A 19,436-nucleotide genomic window follows, 5' to 3' on the forward strand; every position below is an offset into this window, starting at 1 on the left:
AGTGAATAAAACACACAGAAAAATCCTTTATTTTAAATAAAACAAACAAGCCTCGTTCACCATTTTATTAACCCCTCCCGCACCAAAGCTCCGGCGTAATCCACAGCTCCAGCATAATCCACAGGTCCTGCGCTGCTTACATCCAGCCGCAACTGTCACAGACACAGCGCTGAATGAATGCAGCAGACAGCAGAGGTAATTACCGGTCATTTCCCACGGCCGGTAATGTGAACTCACTGCCGACCGTGGGAAATGTAGCGATCTGTCCTCTATCTATGTGTCTATCTATCCCTCTATCTGTCTGTCTATCTATCTATCCCTCTATCTATTCTTCTGTCTATCTATCTACTATCTCAGAATTAAATGACTTTTTTTTTTTTTTTCAATGTGCTTTATTGCATTGAATGCAATAAAGCACATCCCAACCCGCACGCGGCAAAACCGCGGCAATACCGCGAACAATACCGCGGTGAAACCGCGGCAAACCGCATGCGGTTTGCCGCGTTTTTTTACCGTGGGTGCGGTAATCTTTGAGAGCATGTGGAATTTTCTCAAGAAAATTCCATTTCCCAGTGCGCACATAGCCTTACTAGCAGAGTTGAGCCCGAATTTCCATTTTGTGGGATCTCAGTGTGCAGAGCGGGATCCCGCAAATCTCTGCAGCTGCTCTAAGCATGAGACATTGCTCTCTCAACTAATCCATCGCTGTCACATACTCTTTTAAGGTTTTTTGCTGAGCTGCTTAAGAAGCTTGCTGCAGCGCTGGGGTCCTAGAGCTCATTCTTTCACTGACAGTGATCACTGAGGCTTTTGGGATCTCGCAACCTGGAAGTTCATTTTGTGGGACATTAGGGGCACTTCTAAACGTTTTGGTACTGGATTATATTTAGAAAATTCACTAATCCGCGGCTCTCCTCTGCTTTAGTAAATAAAAAAGGCAGCCACAGATTTGTGATAAGCACTATTTAAAGGGAAAGACAAAAAACACATTGCGCTAGAAAATTGAGGGATATTACCCCTGTAACAGTGTCAGTAGCAGATCCCCTCACAACAGTGCATCATGAACACATTTTTTGCTTCAATTTATTCCCCTATTTTCCTCCTTCAAAACCTAGGTGCATCTTATGGTCTGAAAAATACGATAAGTTTAAAAAGAAAGAAAATGGTTCTTTCCCTCAACAATTCTTACTTGAGCAATTGTAGCCAATTTTTTGAAAAAACCCTTTGAATTATGGTACATCATGATGGCTTCTCCTGTGTGACTCATTTAACAACCGGACCTGATTAATGATAAAAACATTTGCTAAATTCTGAAAACAAAAATAACTGCTCCGCTCTGTTGGTTTTCTGATGTTGGCAAGACTTGATTTACCAGTTAAACATTTCAATTATTCACAACATGAAAAAGGTTCCTGCCCTGTGCGGCTTCTTCAGACGTTTACCAAGATCTGATTTCTGAGAATTACATTTTCCACATTCAGAACATAAAAATGATTTATTTTGTGTGAATTTTTTTATGGTAAACAAGACGTGATTTCCTAGTAAAACATTTACCACATTCTGGGCATGAAAATGGCTTCTCCCCTGTGTGAGATCTTTGATGAGCAACAAGGTGTGTTTTCTGAATAAAACATTTCCCACATTCTGAACATGAAAATGGCTTCTCCCCTGTGTGAATTTTCTCATGTCTAACAAGAAGTGATCTTCGAGTAAAACATTTCCCACATTCTGAACATGAAAATGGCTTCTCCCCTGTGTGAATTTTCTCATGTCTAACAAGAAGTGATCTCCGAGTAAAACATTTCTCACATTCTGAACATGAAAATAGCTTCTCCTCTTTGTGAGATCGTTGATGGATATTAAGATATGATTTCTGAGTAAAACATTTCCCACACTCTGAACAAGAATATTCTTTCTCTTCTGTGTGAGTGTTTTGGTGTTCAATAAGACGTGATTTCATGGTAAAAAATTTCCCACATTCTGAACATGAAAATGGCTTCTCCCCTGTGTGAAATTTTTGATGCTCAACAAGATCTGATTTCCGAATAAAACATTTCCCACATTCTGAACATGAAAATGGCTTCTCCCCTGTGTGAGATCTTTGATGAACAAAAAGATATGATTTCCGAATAAAACATTTCCCACATTCTGAACATGAAAATGGCTTCTTCCCTGTGTGAATTTTTTGATGCTCAACAAGATCTGATTTCCGAATAAAACATTTCCCACACTCTGAACATGAAAATGGCTTCTCCCCTGTGTGAGATCTTTGATGCGCAACAAGATAAAATTTCCGAAAAAAACATTTCCCACACTCTGAACATGAAAATGGCTTCACCCCTGTGTGAGAACTTTGATGCTCAACAAGAGACGATTTCCGAATAAAACATTTCCCACACTCTGAACATGGAAATTGCTTATCCACTGTGTGAATTCTTTGATGCTCAACAAGAGCCGGTTTCCGAATAAAACATTTCTTACACTCTGAACATGAAAATGGCTTCTCCCCTGTGTGAATTTTTTGATGATTAGCAAGGGTTGTTTTCTGAGTAAAACATTTTCCACATTCTGGGCATGAAAATGGCTTCTCCCCTGTGTGAGATCTTTGATGTTCAACAAGATCCGATTTCCGAATAAAACATTTCCCACACTCTGAACATGAAAATAGCTTCTCTCCTGTGTGAATTCTTTGATGCTCAACAAGAGACGATTTCTGAATAAAACATTTCCCACACTCTGAACATGAAAATGGCTTCTCCCCTGTGTGAATTTTTTGATGATTAGCAAGGGTTGTTTTCTGAGTAAAACATTTACCACATTCTGGGCATGAAAATGGCTTCTCCCCTGTATGAGTTTTTTGATGGATATTAAGACGTGATCTCCTGATAAAACATTTCCCACATTTTGAACATGAAAATGGTTTCTCCCTTGTAGGAGTCGTTACATGTTCCACATCCCTTCTGTAACTTTCATTTTGATTAAAATTCTGTGATAAATCGGACTTTTGGACTTGTTTTAAAAGATCAGATGATAAAGCTTTCCGAGGAAGGACTGGAGGTATATCTGGAACAACAGCATGCTCTTCATATGTATCATGTGTGATACTTTGATCATCTGTTTTAAATTCTGACGATATTAGATTTCCATCTGAAGTCCCAATACAGTCATCTGCTAAAAATAAACAGTTATTATTTCTCAATGACATTATCTTAAAAGTACATTTATGTTTTTAAACCATAACATCAGAAATTCTGAAAAAATGTATTCTGAATCTGTTGTCCAATTTCAACATCTTAAGCCTGCTTTACATGTTACGATTCAGCATACGATATTGTATGCGATCGTAACCGCCCCCATCGTATTTGCGGCACGTTCAATTTGTTGAACGTGTTGCACATACGATTTTTTCCTGTCACACGTACTTACCCGTCCATACGACCTCGATGTGGGCGGCGAACGTCCACTTTCTGGAGTGGGAGGGACGTTCGGCGTCACAACGACGTCACGCGGCAGCTGGCCAATAGAGGCGGAGGGACGGAGATGAGCGGGACGTAAACATCCCGCCCACCTCCTTCCTTCCGCATTGTCAGCCAGGAGATGTGGGACGCAGGTAAAATCTGTTCATCGTTCCCAGGGTGTCACACACTGCGATGTGTGCTACCCCGGGTACGATGAACAATCTGACGTTCAATTTTTAGGAATTGAACGACGTGCATGCGATGAACGTTTTAACGTTCAATCGCAATCGCACGTACCTGTCACACACTACAATGTACCTTACGATGCCGGATGTGCGTCACTTACGACGTGACCTCGCCGACACATCGTAAGATATATTGTAGCGTGCAAAGCGGCCTTTAGGCTGTTTTCACACTTGTGTTGTGTCTCACCTGCCAGGTCCGTTGCTGCGTCGAAACGACGCATCCGTCAATTTTTGTGTTGCTAACAGACCCAACGGATGCGTAATTTTGCTGAAATCTGTCAGCGGCACTACCGCCCCCATGATCACCGCACACACACCGGCACTACCACCTTTATCATCACCGCACATGCAAGCACCACCGCCCCCATCATCACTGCACACACTGGCACTACCGCCCCCATCATCACCGCTCACACCGGCACTACCGCCCCATCATCACCGCACACAAGCAGGCACTACCGCCCCCATCATCACCGCACACACTGGCACTACCGCCCCCATCATCACTGCACACATCGGCACTACCACCCCCATCATCATCGCACACACACCGGCACTACCAACCCCCATCATCACCGCACACACACAGGCACTACAGCCCCCATCATCATTGCACACACACCGGCACTACCGCCCCCATCATCACCGCACACACACCGGCACTACCGCCCCCATCATCACCGCACATACCCCGCCACTACTTCAGTGACGTACAGAGCTATTCACTACAGTTTCTGCGTGGAGCTCACAGATTGCGGTGGTGTTTTACTGCCGCTCCTGTCAGCTTCTGATGTAGCAGAGATGAAAGCATCGTGGGACCTCATGTGGATTACGCCGGACCTGGAGGGGTATTTGGTGATAAATAAAGTGGTGTAAGATGGTGTTTTTTTGTCTTTTATTAAAAAAAAAGGATTTTTTCGGGTGTAGGTGTTTATTTACTTTCACTTACAGGTTAATCATGGGGGGGTGTCTCATAGATGCCTGCCATGATTAACCTAGGACTTAGTGGCAGCTATGGGCTGCCATTAACTCCTTATTACCCCGATTGCCACAGCACCAGGGCAATTCGGGATGAGCCGGGTAAAAGTCCTGGGACTGTCGCATCTAATGGATGCGGCAATTCCGGGCAGCTGCTGGCTGATATTTTTAGGCTGGTTGGCTCCCCATAACATGGGGCTCCCCATCCTCAGAATACCAGCCTTCACCCGTGTGGCTTTATCTCGACTGGTATCAAAATTGAGGAGGACCGCACGCCGTTTTTTTTAAAATTATTTATTTATTGTACTGCATGAAAGAGACCCATCCACCGGCGGCTGTGATTGGTTGCAGTGAGACAGCTGTCACTCAGCGTGGGGGGGTGTCTGACTGCAAATAATCATAGGCGCCGGTGGGTGGGGGAAGCAGTGAATATGAGATGGAATAATGAGCGGCTGGCATTTTCTTTTTTTTTTTTCCACTTTAAAGTTTTATTGAATTTTTAAACAATACATAAAGAGAATGTGACGCCCTGGTAAAAGCAGGTAGTCACAGGTAAGCATCCGCATTACACCTTTCCCACACTAGGAAACACACAGCCAACCATTAAAACCTACTCACCCCCTTAGGGACAGATAGACATACCAGTGGGCATGGCCAGGTGGTTGGTGCATGCCCACCCAGGGGTTTAGACTGCCCGGGGCGGGAAAGCAAGCAGTGGAGTTTCAGAGTTCAGTGAGAGTGGAGGTCAGGCCTGTGTGTCAGGCCTGAAGTAAACTGACAGGTACCAGGGTAGGAGCCCTGGTGCCACTGGCTAGGAGGCAGACGGTGGTCTCCATCGACAGGAGATGGGAAGATGGCTCGGCAGAACCAAGGTGGACCGGGACAGGGTTGTAGCCCACCGGTACCTACACCGGGGACCCAACCGGAAGCCGTGCACAAAGGGGGGTACTCGGACCCTGAAGCCAGAACCAGAACCTACTTGAACTGGTTAATTAACCGATTGAGGCCAGGACTAAATGTCCTGTCCCACCCAAAGTCCCTCATAGAAGACAACAGCCCACTGATTCGGGATAAGAGGTCACCGCCAGGGCCCAGAGATCCCACGGGCCAGCGTCTGTGGGCACGGCTCCTTAGGCCACATCCAGCCGGGAGCGGACTCCCGAGTTTCATACCGGGAAGATCCATTTGACACAATAAGGTGCAGGAGAAGGATAGAGACCACCAGCCGGGTGGGGGATCCCGAACTCAACCGGCCACGGCACAGGCCACCACCACCTTGGTTTACCAGAGACTTGCGTGTTTTACTGCTGACAGTGAGTACACCAGCACCCCCTACGGTCATCATCTCCCCTGCTCCAGAGCCATCGGGTCCCGGGGCCACCATCCCTGCCCATGGATGGGTTAACATCTTGGTGCACAACATCTCCCCCCGGGTGCCCTGTAACAGCAGCGGTGGTGTCCCACCTCACCACACACCGTGGGTGTCGTCACAAACTTATTACGGCCTAGCCCGTACATCTACGTCCCCCCATTTTTATTCAGCGTGTCCGCGAGACCCCCGGGTCCAGAGACCCTCGAACCACCACCCCTGAAGGTCCGGGCCCGAGCAGCGACCGGCTGCTGGCACGGGGACGGCACATCCTGAAACTTAGCGTCACAAACAGGATACTTACCCATCCACTTACCTTGTGGAAGTGCGCCTTGTCTTGGACAGTCAGCGGTGATCCGTTGCCGAAATTTCAGAAGTTGCCATTTTGTTCGCCATTTTGGCGCGAAAAACTACAGCCCATCGTCTTCTTCCCCGCAAAAAGGGCGCGAAAACCGAAGCGCCGCCCCCTGGGAACGCGGCCGGAAAGCGAGGCCAGAAGTCGAAAAACGAAACTTACAGGCCTGAAAGAGGAGTGCCGGCAAAAGACCAAGGGGGAGAAGCGGGAAGATGCTGGCTCCTAAACTTGATGCCGACCCCGCGCCGACCGCCGGAGCGGCGGCGCCCGCAAATGAAGCAGCCGGTGAGGAAGCTGCAGCTCCCGCTCCGGTCGCAGGAGCGTGGACCCTTGGGCTCCGGTAATGATTCCCCGTGTAGCAGCTGGCGGTGAGCCGCCTGCCACAGGAAGGATGTCGGCTCCGGCAGTCCGCCCGGCCGCAACGGGAATGGCGTCTAGCTCAGAGACGGATGACAGCGGCTCCGAGGGTGATACGGAGGCCCCGACTGCCGCTGGGGGTATGATAATACCAATCTGTAGATACTGCAGACAGCCTGGTCACTTTGCCAGTGCGTGCCCTGAGAATGGCCGGTTTTAAAGGAGCTCACACGAAGTTTTAAAGTTAAAAGTTAACTGTTTAAGGGACTTGCGACCCTTGTTGAACGTCCTCATGTTCCGGAGGAGGCCATCTGCATGACAGGTGGAGGGTAGCAGGGCAGTTGAAGAGTTAAATGACACAGCGCTCCGTTCTTGTTGAACGTCTTCACCCCTGCAAGTTCTAAGTGGAGACGCCATCTGGGGTGGGAGCCCTAGGTGGAGGATGGAGCCCGGTCTGGAGGAGCAGTCGTACCCGCACTGCCGGAAGCTGAAGACGGAGTCTTTTGGACAGTGCTGCCTGTGAGCGAAGGTGGCATTGGGGACTCGTGCTGTCCAGTGGTGGTCTGGGGAAAAGCTGCAGAAGGAGGCTGTTCCGGCAGCGGAGTTTAAATGTTATGATTGACCGTCCTTTTCATTTTGCAGCAGTCTCCGGAGAGGCTGATTGGAGGATGGGCCTGCGGTAGAGTAGACCGAGGCCCTGTCACTATTGGGACCAGTGACTATCCTCCGGGTCAGGGGTCCCCTGGACATGGGGCCCTTGAAAGGACTGCCGGGTAAGGAACTTTTTACCCAGCCCGTTTGGGCACCCGGACTTAACCTGGACTTTGGCAAGGGGTGCGCACCAGTGCTTACGGTGGCACCAGGGTTAGGTTTGTTTGGGTGGTAAAGGCGACAAGGACCCGGTCCCGTCACGTCCCGGTTATGTTATGTAACGTTTAAGTAGCCTGCCTCCCGTAAAGAAAGAATTCAAAATATTCTTACAATGTAAATATGTTATTATGTTTAAAAAATGTTTTATACTTTTATCTTTCTGCAGTAAAAATAAACCGGTGGTGGATAGACACACCAGTGGGCGTGGCCAGGTGATTGGTGCTCGCCCACCGAAGGGTTTAGACTGCCCGGGGCGGGAAAGCAAGCAGTGGAGTTTCAGAGTTCAGTAAGAGTGGAGGTCAGGCCTGTGTTTCAGGCCTGAAGTAAACTGACAGGTACCAGGGTAGGAGCCCTGGTGCCACTGGCTAGGAGGCAGACGGTGGTCTCCATCGACAGGAGACGGGAAGACGGCTCGGCAGAACCAAGGTGAACCAGGACAGGGTTGTAGCCCGCCGGTACCTACACCGGGGACCCGACCGGAAACAGTGCACAAAGGGGGGTACTCGGACACCTGAAGCCAGAACCAGAACCTACTAGAACTAATTAATTAACCGATTGAGGCCAGGACTAGAGGTCCTGTGCCACCCAAAGTCCCTCATAGAAGACAACAGCCCACCTAATTCAGGATAAGAGGTCACCGCCAGGGCCCAGAGATCCCAAGGGTCAGCGTCTGCGGGCACGGCTCCTTAGGCCACACCCAGCCTGGAGCGGACTCCCGAGTTTCATACCGGGAAGATCCATTTGACACAAAAAGATGCAGGAAAAGGATAGAGACCACCAGCCGGGTGGGGGATCCCGAACGCAACCGGCCGCAGCACTGGCCACCACCACCTTGGTTTACCAGAGACTTGCGTGTTTTACTACTGACAGGGAGTACACCAGCACCCCCTACGGTCGTCATCCCCCTTGCTCCAGAGCCATCGGGTCCCAGGGCCACCATCCCTGCCCACAGAGGGGTTAACATCTTGCTGCATAACATCTCCCCCCGGGTGCCCTGTAACAGCAGCGGTGATGTCCCACCTCTCCACACACCGTGGATGGCGTCACGAACTTATTACGGCCTAGCCCGTACATCTACGTCTCCCTATTTTTATTTGCCGTGTCCGCGAGACCCCCGGGTCCAGAGACCCTCAAGCCACCAACCCTGAAGGTCCGGGTCCGAGCAGCGACTGGCTGCTGGCACGGGGGTGGCACAAGAACATTGGTCCATGCTATCACAAATATTGCGAATCAAAAGTCTATACGATACAACACATTCGCAGACTTCATAACAGTAGGTAGATGATTGACATAATACATGGATAGTCATTTTAAACCACAAAATTCACTTTATTAACATTCACGATATATAGAAAAGAAAGAATAAGTTGGAGAAAGAGGAGGAGAGGTAAAGAGTAGAACGCGTCGGCCGGGTCTGATACATTGTCCGTTGGACCAAAACTTGTCAGAAAGATGGTGTATGTTGACTGAGGGAGATAGGGCCAAAGTGCCTATTTTCCGGAGATTAAATTAGTTCAAGAAATGTTCTACCAGACAGGAATGATTCCCACTGAAACCATTTAGTGGCCGTCTCTACCGTCTGGCCACACGACTAGGCCATCACCATTTCCATGCGATGAATCACATTCACCTCCATTACCCACTCCTCTAGCGTAGGGGGAGTAGGATCCTTCCAACGTCGAAGAATCACTGTCTTGGTGCCTGAAGAAGGTGGCCCAAGAGGGATTTTTTATAGGTCTTTTGCGATACGTTAAAGATGTACAATAAAACTGCCTGTGGGCAACTAGGGACTGTGATCCCGGTGAGCTCCTGTATGGCTGCTAGTACTTTTTCCAAAAGACCGCTAAGCTCGGGAAGTACCACCAGATGTGGGACATGGTGCCCCCCTGCGCTCCACAACGCCAACAGGTATCAGGTACTTCGGGACACCACGCATGAAGGGAAGTTGGGACCCTGTACCACCTAGAAAGTATTTTATAGCTGCTTTCTTGCATCCTGGTGGCAACCACGGACTTGTGGGTCAGACGGAAACAACGCTCCCACTGATTCCCAAGGAACGTCTGATTGGGCTTTGCCTCCCAAGCCGCACAGAAGCGAGGAAGAGACGCCTCTGCTGCGCTTGTTATGAGCTTGTACACTTTTGATATTGCTTGACGTGTATCGGAGGACACAGTACAAAGGTTTTCAAAAGGTGTTTGGAGTGAGTGATGAGCCATGACAATGTCTTGTGATGTTATGAAGTGTTTGAGTTGAGCATATTCAAAATGGAACCGCATTTTGAAATCACGATTCTCCACAATCTCCAGGAGTGGTAAGAGGGATCCCCCCGGGGCCACCTGGTTCAATCTCAAGGGGTTCTGTTTCGTGCTTCCCAGAAAATTGTTGGATGATGCCCCCGGTAAAAACTCTGGGTTATCGGTTAATGGCATAAGGGGTCCTCTGGACTGAATCAGGCGTAAAGATGTGGAGTGTACAGTTTTCAATATTTGTTTAGTGCTATAGGACATCTCAATCTTATGTCTGGTAAGGAGTGGCCAGGTTCACGGCAGGGTCGGCACTGTGCCAGACAAACCCAAAGCTTAGATCTAGAGCTATGCAAAAGGTCCAGAACTCTGGCGTGAGCGGCCGCCATGTAATACCGCCTACAATCGGGCAACCCTGCTCCTCCTGCGTTCTTGGTCCTAGTTAAGATGCTACTCCCGAGACGGGCGCGCATCTTTGACCAAACAAATTGATTGAATAAGCGCTGTATCCTAGCCCGGTAGGCTGCCAGAATGTAAACCGGGACCGTCTGTATCAAATACAGCAATCTTGGCAGGGCCGTCATCCTGAGAGCGCTAATCCTGCCGAACCATGAAAGAGTACCCCTTTGCCATGAGGCTAAGGGCCGCTTTACACGCTGCAATCTCGCTAGCGTGATTGCTAGCGTGCATACCTGCCCCCATCGTTTGTGCATCATGGGCATATCGCTGCACGTGGCGCACAAAATCGCACGGACCCGTCACACATACTTATCTGCATAGCGACATCGCTGTGACCGGCGTACTGCCTCCTTTCTAAGGGGGTGGTTCGTTCGGTGTCACAGCGACGTCACTAAGCAGCCGCCCAATCAAAGAGGAGGGGCGGAGATGAGCGGGACGAACATCCCGCCCACCTCCTTCCTTCCTCATTGCTAGCGGGACGCAGGTAAGGTGAGGTTCCTTGTTCCTGCGGTGTCACACATAGCGATGTGTGCTGCCGCAGGAACGACGAACAACATTGTACCTGCAGCAGCAACGATAATTGGGAATAGGGGGGCATGTCACCGATTAGCGATTTTGCACGTTTTTGCGACGATTCAAAATCGCTACTAGGTGTCACACACAACGACATCGCTAACGTGGCCGGATGTGCGTCACAAAATTCGTGACCCCAACGACATCGCTTTAGCGATGTAGTAGCGTATAAAGCGGCCTTAAGAGGTACTTTGCACGTTGCGACATCGCTACTGCGATATTGTCGGGGTCAAATCAAAAGTGACGCACATCCGGCACCAGTAACGATGTTGCAACGTGTAAAGCCTAGATGCGCCGATAAACGATCGCAAAAGCGGCGTAAATCGGCGATCTGTATAGCGTCGGCCATTTCTATAATGTCGGGTCGACCGCAGGTACAATGTTGTTCCTCGTTCCTGCGGCAGCACACATCGCTGTGTGTGAAGCCGCAGGAGCGAGGAACATCTCCTTACCTGCCTCCACCGGCTATGCGGAAGAGAGGAAGTGGGTGGGATGTTTACGTCCCGCTCATCTTAGCCTCTCCGCTTCTATTGGCCGCCTGCCGTGTGACGTCGCTGTGACGCCGCACGACCCGCCCCCTTAGGAAGGAGGCGGTTCGCCGGCCAGAGCAACGTCGCAGGGCAAGTAAGCTGCCATAGCGATAATGTTTGCTACGGCAGGTATCACAAGATATCGCATGTGCGATGGGGCGGGTACTATCGCACTCGGCATCGCTAGCATCGGCTAGCGATGTCGCAGTGTGCAAAGTACCCCTAAGTCTCCCTCAAGTTTTGACAGAAAACTGTGATAATTTAGTTGAAAGAGCCTGGTCATATCGGATGTGATATTAATGCCCAAGTATCCAATACTGCTGTGAGGTGGCCATCTAAAGGGGAAGTTTGGTTTTATAGCATTTACTATTGTTTGAGGCAAAGAGATATTTAGGGCCTCTGATTTATCAAAATTGATTTTAAAGTTGGACCACTTGCTAAAGCGGTTTAGTTCCAGCATTAGGGACGGGAGAGATGTGAGGGGATTACACAGATATACAAGGAGATTGTCAGCAAACGCGGCGCATTTATGCTCCTGATTGGCGATCCTAAAGCGGGCTTTACACATTGCGACATCGCTAGCCGATGCTAGCGATGCCGAGCGTGATAACACCCGCCCCGTCGCACATGCAATAAGTGGTGATCGCTGCTGTAGCAAACATTATCGCTAAAGCAGCGTCACACGTACATACCTGCTCTGCGACGTCGCTGTGACCGGCGATCCGCCTCCTTTCTAAGGGGGCGGTTCGTTCAGCGTCACAGCGACGCCACAGCAGTGTCACTGAACCGCCGCCCAATAGAAAAGGAGAGGCGGAGATGAGCGGCCGAAACATGCCGCCCACCTCCTTCCTTCCTCCTTTTCTGGTGGACGCAGGTAAGGTGATGTTTGTCGGTCCAACGGCGTCACACATAGCGATGTGTGCTGCCGCAGGAACGACAAACAACATCATACCTGTCACTGCAGCGATATTATGGAAATGAGCGACGTGACAACAAGCAACGATTTGTGACTTTTTTGTGCTCGTTGATCATCGCTCATTTGCGTTACATGCTGCGATGTCAGTAACGGCGCCGGATGTGCGTCACTAACGACGTGACTCCGACGATATCTCGTTGCCGATGTCGCAACATGTAAAGCCCGCTTAATTCCCTGTATATCCGGGTTGGTCCTAATGGCCGAAAACAAGTGTTCCATGACTAAAATATATAGTAAAGGTGACAAAGGACACCCCTGCCGGTCCCGTTTCGGATGGAGAAGGGTCCTGACAGAGTGCCGTTGATTTTAAGATACGCAGTCGGAGAATGATATAAGGCCATAATCTTAGACGAGAAAACTGGCCCCAGGCCTATATGGTCCAGTGTCTGTGAAAGTGACTGCCAGGAGTCTGTCAAAAGCCTTCTCGACATCCAAAGATAACAACATCAGTGAGAGCTTTTTAGTGTGTGCGTGTTGGATTAGGTCCAGGGTCTTTATTGTATTGTCCCTTGCCTCCCTGCCCGGGACAAATCCGACCTGGTTTAAATGAATCAGGTCAGGGAGCAGGGGGCCAAGTCTATTTGCCTAAAGCTTGGCATAGATTTTTAAATCTACATTAAGAAGTGATATTGGTCTAAATCTGCTACACGCCGTGGGGTCTTTTCCAGCCTTACGGAGGAGAGAGATATGGACCGTGGTGGAATGAGGCAGAAAGGGACAGACTCAGAAATTGAATTGAAGGAGAGAAGCATTAAGGGTGCTAACTGTTCTGAAAAGGATTTGTAAAATTTGTAGGGGAACCCGTCAGGTCCAGGACTCTTATTACCAGGTGTGTCGCGAATCACCGCCAATATATCCTCCAATGAAAATGGGCTTTCTAGGTCTTCAATTATAGAGCTATTAAAATGTCTAAAAGGTGAGGGCATTGAAGGACATCCATCACTCGACTCAGGGGGCTCAACAGATAAATTATATAGCTTGGATTAAAAGTCGTGAAATGTATTTGAGATGTCAGGGGTGGCATAAAGTAGTTTGTCGCGTGAATTTTTGATGCAAGGAATGAGGGTATGAGCTCTCCCTTCTCTCAACGCATTAGCCAACAGTCTGCCTGGCTTATCCCCAAACTCATAAAACCTCGCCTTCCCCACCTGTATTAGGCGCTTATATGAGGAATCTAATAGTTTTTTTTACCTCTATCCTAGCTTGTAGAAGAGCTTGTAAATTTGTGGCTGATAAGGCTCGCTTGTGCATGAGCTCCAGTACAGAAACCCTATGAAGAGCTTTTACTATGTCTTGCGCCCTTTCTCTTTTGATTCGGGACCCATGTTTAATAAAAATACCTCGTAGGTGTCACGCTCCCCGGATCCTGGCGCCGCTTGTCACTCACCGCTCCCGTCCCCGGTCCTCCTGCCCGCGGCTGCACCTCTCACTCCCCCTCCTGTGCGTCCTCCATGCCTCCCGTCCGCCGCTCTCGGGGTCCCGCTGCGATCCAGGACTCTATGCCTGGCTCCCCTGCATCTCCTTCACCTTCCTCTCTGCTTCCTGCACTGGTCTCCAGCACTCGGGCCTCGCGCATGCGCATTAGGGCGCGGGCGCGCTCACTCACCTCTTCTTAAATGGCCAGCATCCCGGGAACAGGATATGGCTGATTACAGGTACAGGGTATATAAGACTTCCTTTTCCGTGTGGGCGGTGCCTGTTCAACGTGTTCCTGTAGCTAGGTGTTCAGGTCCCTCTGTCTTGTGTACCCAGATTAACCCTGTCTCCTCCGCAGTGCCTGTCTGCCGTCCCAACTGTGTCCAGCATGCCGGTTTCCCAGGAGGTGTCCCGGTGACTGTCTGCTGTGGATCCTGCCATCTTCCGTCAGCTTGAACCCGTCACCGATCCTGGATCCCATCTGGATACTTCAGCCTGCACATCCCGCTGGATCCGGACCCCGTCTGCTATTACTACCCAGCACCTGTACCCGGTTCCAGTTATCCGTCCTGCCAACGGTTCCCATTGGACTCTTTTTTTTTTAAATCAAATAATTTTTTATTGATAAGTGTATTTCTCCATCTGAAGTGTGTAGTTCACCTTATCAATTAACTCTTTGATATCAGGGATCTTGCTATCCTTCCAGTACCGTGCAATGACTTTCCGTGCCTTGTACAGTATGCGCGCGATAGCAATCTTATGCCCCTCCTGGACAGGAAGTTCCGCCGTATAGCCAAGAATACATGTCAGTGGTTTGCGGTCCATACGGCAGTAATAGACCGAATCAATAAGGTCAAGGACCCCCACCCAATATCTTCTCAAACGTGGACAATTCCACATAAGATGAATTAGATCCGCATCCGGAGCTCCACACTTCCAACAGCACGAGTCAGGGCTGACACCTATTTTGAAAAAAAAGGCCGGAGTTCTATATTTCCTATGTACTAAGAACACTTGTGACAGCCTCTGTGACTCACTGACCGACACCAGTGGAATACTTTGCAATACCTCCTCCCATATTTCCTCTGAAACGGCCCCTATGTCTCCCTGCCATCTATCCCTAAGACCGCAGGTCACCCCCCTATATTTGGCATCTTGGAGGTACATGTAATACCAGGATATTGCGCCCTTAGTGTCCCCAGCCGCCACCGAGGCGTCCAACAACAGCGTCCGATACACCGGCGACATATTTACAGATACCGATTGTAGCTCGCACGCATGACGCACCTGAAGGTATTGGAAAAACCTGTTGTTCAGAATCCCAAATTCCCCTTTAAGCACTTCAAACGTCTTAACCCGCCCCTCCTCAAACAGTTGCTGTACCTTCTTGATCCCTTTCTGCTGCCATAGCTCAAACCCACATAGTTTGTCCAGTTCAGGAAGATTCGGGTTTCCCCATATGAGTGAGTACTTAGTGACTACCCCCACCTTTAGTACTTCTTTTACTTTTACCCAGGTCTTCCCCATTTCTCTTAAGGTATGGTGTTCGGGGGCAGGGGTTCTCAGAAAACCCCCTGAATCTAATTCCGCAGGTAAGGCTCTCTTCCTCAAAGTATGACGCAATACTGATACTATTGACGATGGGGTTCCCATACCCTCCCCCTCCCAGTTCTTAAAATGTTGTAACTGGGCTGCCAGATAATAAAGAAATGGGTCCGGAACCGCCAGCCCCCCCCCCCCCTCATTTTAGACTTTTGAAGGGTTTGCAATTTTATCCGCGCAATTCCCCTTTTCCAAATTAACTCTCTGAAAATACTGTTGATTTTGTGAAAAATCCTTTGAGGTAACCAAATTGGTGAATTATGTAACTGGTAGAGAGCTTGTGGCATTAGAATCATTTTCACTAAATTAGCTCTGCCAACCACCGACAAAGGGAGTTTACACCACGCCTTGGTTTTCTGCTGAAATCTGCTCAAGAGAGGGGTAATATTCAATTTCTCAAAGTCTGCCACCTTCTCACTGATCAAGATTCCCAGGTACTTAAATGAAAGAGTAATCTTCAACTGCCCTACCAAGTTCTCAGGGGTAGGGGGGACGGGTCCCAAAGTCATCAAAGATGATTTCCCCCAATTAATTGTCAGACCCGATAGTGCGCCAAAACGATCAATAACATCTATGGCTTCTCTTAGGGAGTTTAGCCAGTCATCTAAAAAAGGAGAATATCGTCCGCATAGAGTGCGACTTTCTCTGTTAAGTTACCATGATGGAAACCTTTCACGCCTCTTGATGTTCTCAGGACCGCGGCAAGTGGCTCAATGGCAAACAACAGTGGGGACAACGGGCATCCCTGCCTAGTCCCTCTAGAGTCTAGGCAATGAAAACCCCTCTGACAACAGCCCGTTTACCTTTACCCATGAAATAAATCTTTCGCCAAAGTCCATTGTATCCAATATCACCCATAGAAAATTCCACTCGACACTATCAAATGCCTTAGCAGCATCCAGAGAGACCACTGCTTTAAACTGATCCCCTTCCGCTGGTAGCTGCAGATTTAGATAGAGCCGTCGGATATTAATGGCCGTATATTTATTTGGCATAAAGCCCGTTTGGTCAGGATGTATAAAGGAGGATATTATCCGTGCTAACCGGTTAGCCAAGAGTTTTGCCAGAATTTTAACATCCACGGGGAGAAGGGATATCAGGCGGTAGGATTCCGGCAGACTGGGGTCCTTATCCTGTTTAGGAATTACCACAATTATGGCTTCGTTCATGGAGGGTGGCAGCCTTCCAATCTCTAGTGCCTCATTGAACACTTCCAGCAGCTGGGGGAGTAGTACTGAGCCATAAGACTTAAAGACCTCAGCCGGCAGGCCATCCGCACCCGGGTACTTATTACTAGACATTGATGACAACGCAAGCTCCAGCTCTTCCAGACTAAATGGGGCATCTAATGCCCATGCATCGTCCTGCAGGAGAGTCGGTAGATCTCCCTGCATCAAAAAATCTTGTATATCCTCCACAGCAGGGGACACTTTAGAACTATAAAGCTCCCAAAGAATTCCCGAAACACCATTGTGACGCCCAGGGCAAGCCAGGGGTCACAGGTAATGACATCACCACACCCTACACCCCGGTTAGGTACACCTAAGCTAGACCAGAAATCCTTGTTGCCTTCCTCCAGGGGCTGATGTCCACACCAGGGGGTGGGACAGGCAGTTGGCTCCGCCCACCGAGGAGTTCACAGTCCTGGAGGCGGGAAAACCAGGCAGAACAGGGAGAGAAGGGTTTTGAAGTTGGAGTTGAGTGGTAGAGGAGCAAGTGAGAGGAGTGGGAGTGAAGCTAGGAAAGTAGTAAAAGAGCAGCCTGAAGTTGGTCCAGGTGTGTGCCCCGGACAGAGACAGCAAGGTTAGCAGACGGCGGTAACCGTCTGCAGGAGTGGCCTATCGGAGGTGCCGTAAGGACCGTGGACGGGTGGTGGCCCGGCGGTACCAGACCGGTATACAAGGAGAAGCAAGCACCATTGGCAGGGGCCTTTCGGATCCCGGCAAGGCTAGGAGTCGTCGTGAATTTGCCAAATCCGTCAGTGAAGGGGACCTCCGGGTCTCCAAACAACTAAGTCCCGATTGAAGGCAACCGTCCAACCGTATGAGAGAGACACCGCCACCGCCAAGGCACCAGTTTCTCAGGGCCAGCGCCTGCGGGCAAAGAGGGGCTCCTCCGGCCCATATCCAAGTCGGGGAGCGGGTTACCGGTGGGAACCCATCGCTACCAACATTACACAAGGTGCAGGGAAAGAGACAGTCACCGTTAACTACCGGGGAAAAGCAACAGCAGCCGTCCGTGGGAACCGTCTTTCCAGCCGTGTGTTTTACCGAGAACTGTGTCACCGTCTCAGGCTGAGTGAGTACCACCGTACCGTGAGGCACAGCGCTGCCCCCCCGCGACCCTGCACCTCACCAGGCCCCGCACCTGGCCTTCTATCCCTCATCCTCCACCCCATCACTGGGCCCCGGGACAACCAACCCCTACCCATGGAGGGGAGAACTAACAACTCTGCTGCTCCCTGTCACCGCTCCCGAGATCCCCATACAGAGCAGCGGTGGTGCCCACACAATCACCACAACCGTGGGTGGCGTCACGGACAATAAATCCCCAAAACCAATCCCCTTTTCACTCACGGGTGAGGAGCGCCGCTCGAGTCCCCGGGATCCGGCCCATCACTCGAGCCACCGAGCAGCAGAGGCCGCAGCAGCAGCGGTAGCCGGACCCGAGCAGTGGGAGAGCGCAGCGTCCCCTCCTCCGCCCGCGACACCATCATCCCCTCCCTATCAGATCGTGTCAGTGAGCCATCACTCTTTTTCAATTCAGCAATGAAGGACACTCCCTGCTGGGCCCGCGACACCACTGCCAACAAATGTCCCACCCTTTCTCCTTCTTCAAAATAGCTTTGTTTTTTAAAGAATAACTTATCTCCTGCTGTTGTCAACATATGTTGGGATAGCTGTGTCTGTGCGTGTTCCAGCGTGGCCTTATTACCGTCTGACGGATGTGTAACATAAAGTAATTCAGCCTCCTGAACCTCTTTCCGCAGAGTGTTCCCAAATTCTCTGGACACGCTCTTAATCCCATTTACCTCTTTAATCAGGGTACCCCTAAGGAACGCTTTCATTGTGTCCCATACCATAGCCTTCGAGGCCGACCCCACATTATAAGTGAAAAATTCCTCAAGTAGGGTGGGAATCTTACTACTCTTAGGGAATAAAGTTAACCAAAACGGATTAAACCTCCAAGGAATGGTACTCCCCCCTCCCTTATCCCTAACTGTATCACAACCCGAAGTGGGGTATGGTCTGAAATGCTATGAGGTAAATACTCCACTAAGCTCACCGCCCTTGCCATTTGCGCATTGCCCAGGGCCATATCAATTCTTGAGAGCGAGCCGAAAGAGGCAGACAAACATGAGTAAACCTTCACCCCCGGGTTCCGTACTCTCCATAAATCCATCAACTCCACTTCTAACAGCAGTTTCCCAAACGGCGTCAGTCCCCCACCCTCTCCTCCCCCCATTTTGTCTAATTCCACATCAATTATGTTGTTAAAATCTCCGAGGATCAACAAGGGCAACAAGGGTGCTTGCGCCGCAAAGTGAAGAGCATCCTGAAGGACTTGTCCCGAATATGGAGGAGGAACGTAAACCACCACTATTATGTATACCATCCCTGCCAACTGTGCCAGGAGACAAATATACCTCCCATCCACATCTATTTTGACCGATTGATAGACAAAGGGTACATTACGATGCACCAACAGACTGACCCCTCTGGAGTAGTTTGAAGTGGCATTGAAACTATGACCAATCCACCCCGACTTCAACAGATGAGTCCTGTCTTTAGTCAGATGAGTCTCTTGCAAACATACTATTGAAGATGGGAAAGTCTTCACATAATCCAACACCGCCCTGCGCTTCACCCTATCATTCAACCCTCTCACATTCCAAGTCAACATCGTCACCTGTTCAGCCATTATGTCACAGCAAACCAAATAAGTGCAGCTTGGACTGTCCCCCAGACACCCTCATGACGTCTGGACCACCGATATAGCCTTCCA

At 49.7% G+C, this 19,436-nt stretch overlaps 1 protein-coding gene across 1 annotated transcript in view; it reads right to left on the reverse strand.

The window, feature by feature from the left end:
• Positions 1 to 564: 564 nt before the first annotated feature.
• The window catches only part of LOC142259059 (uncharacterized), a 28,339-nt gene continuing 9,467 nt past the window's right edge, over positions 565 to 19,436 (reverse strand). The window contains 2 exon segments of the mRNA XM_075331585.1: positions 565 to 1,501; positions 1,503 to 3,168. Coding sequence (XP_075187700.1) covers positions 1,393 to 1,501; positions 1,503 to 3,168 — 1,775 coding nt within the window. The 3' untranslated portion in view covers positions 565 to 1,392.

The sequence above is a fragment of the Anomaloglossus baeobatrachus genome, assembly GCF_048569485.1.
Source record: "Anomaloglossus baeobatrachus isolate aAnoBae1 chromosome 5 unlocalized genomic scaffold, aAnoBae1.hap1 SUPER_5_unloc_23, whole genome shotgun sequence".
Taxonomy (NCBI): domain Eukaryota; kingdom Metazoa; phylum Chordata; class Amphibia; order Anura; family Aromobatidae; genus Anomaloglossus; species Anomaloglossus baeobatrachus.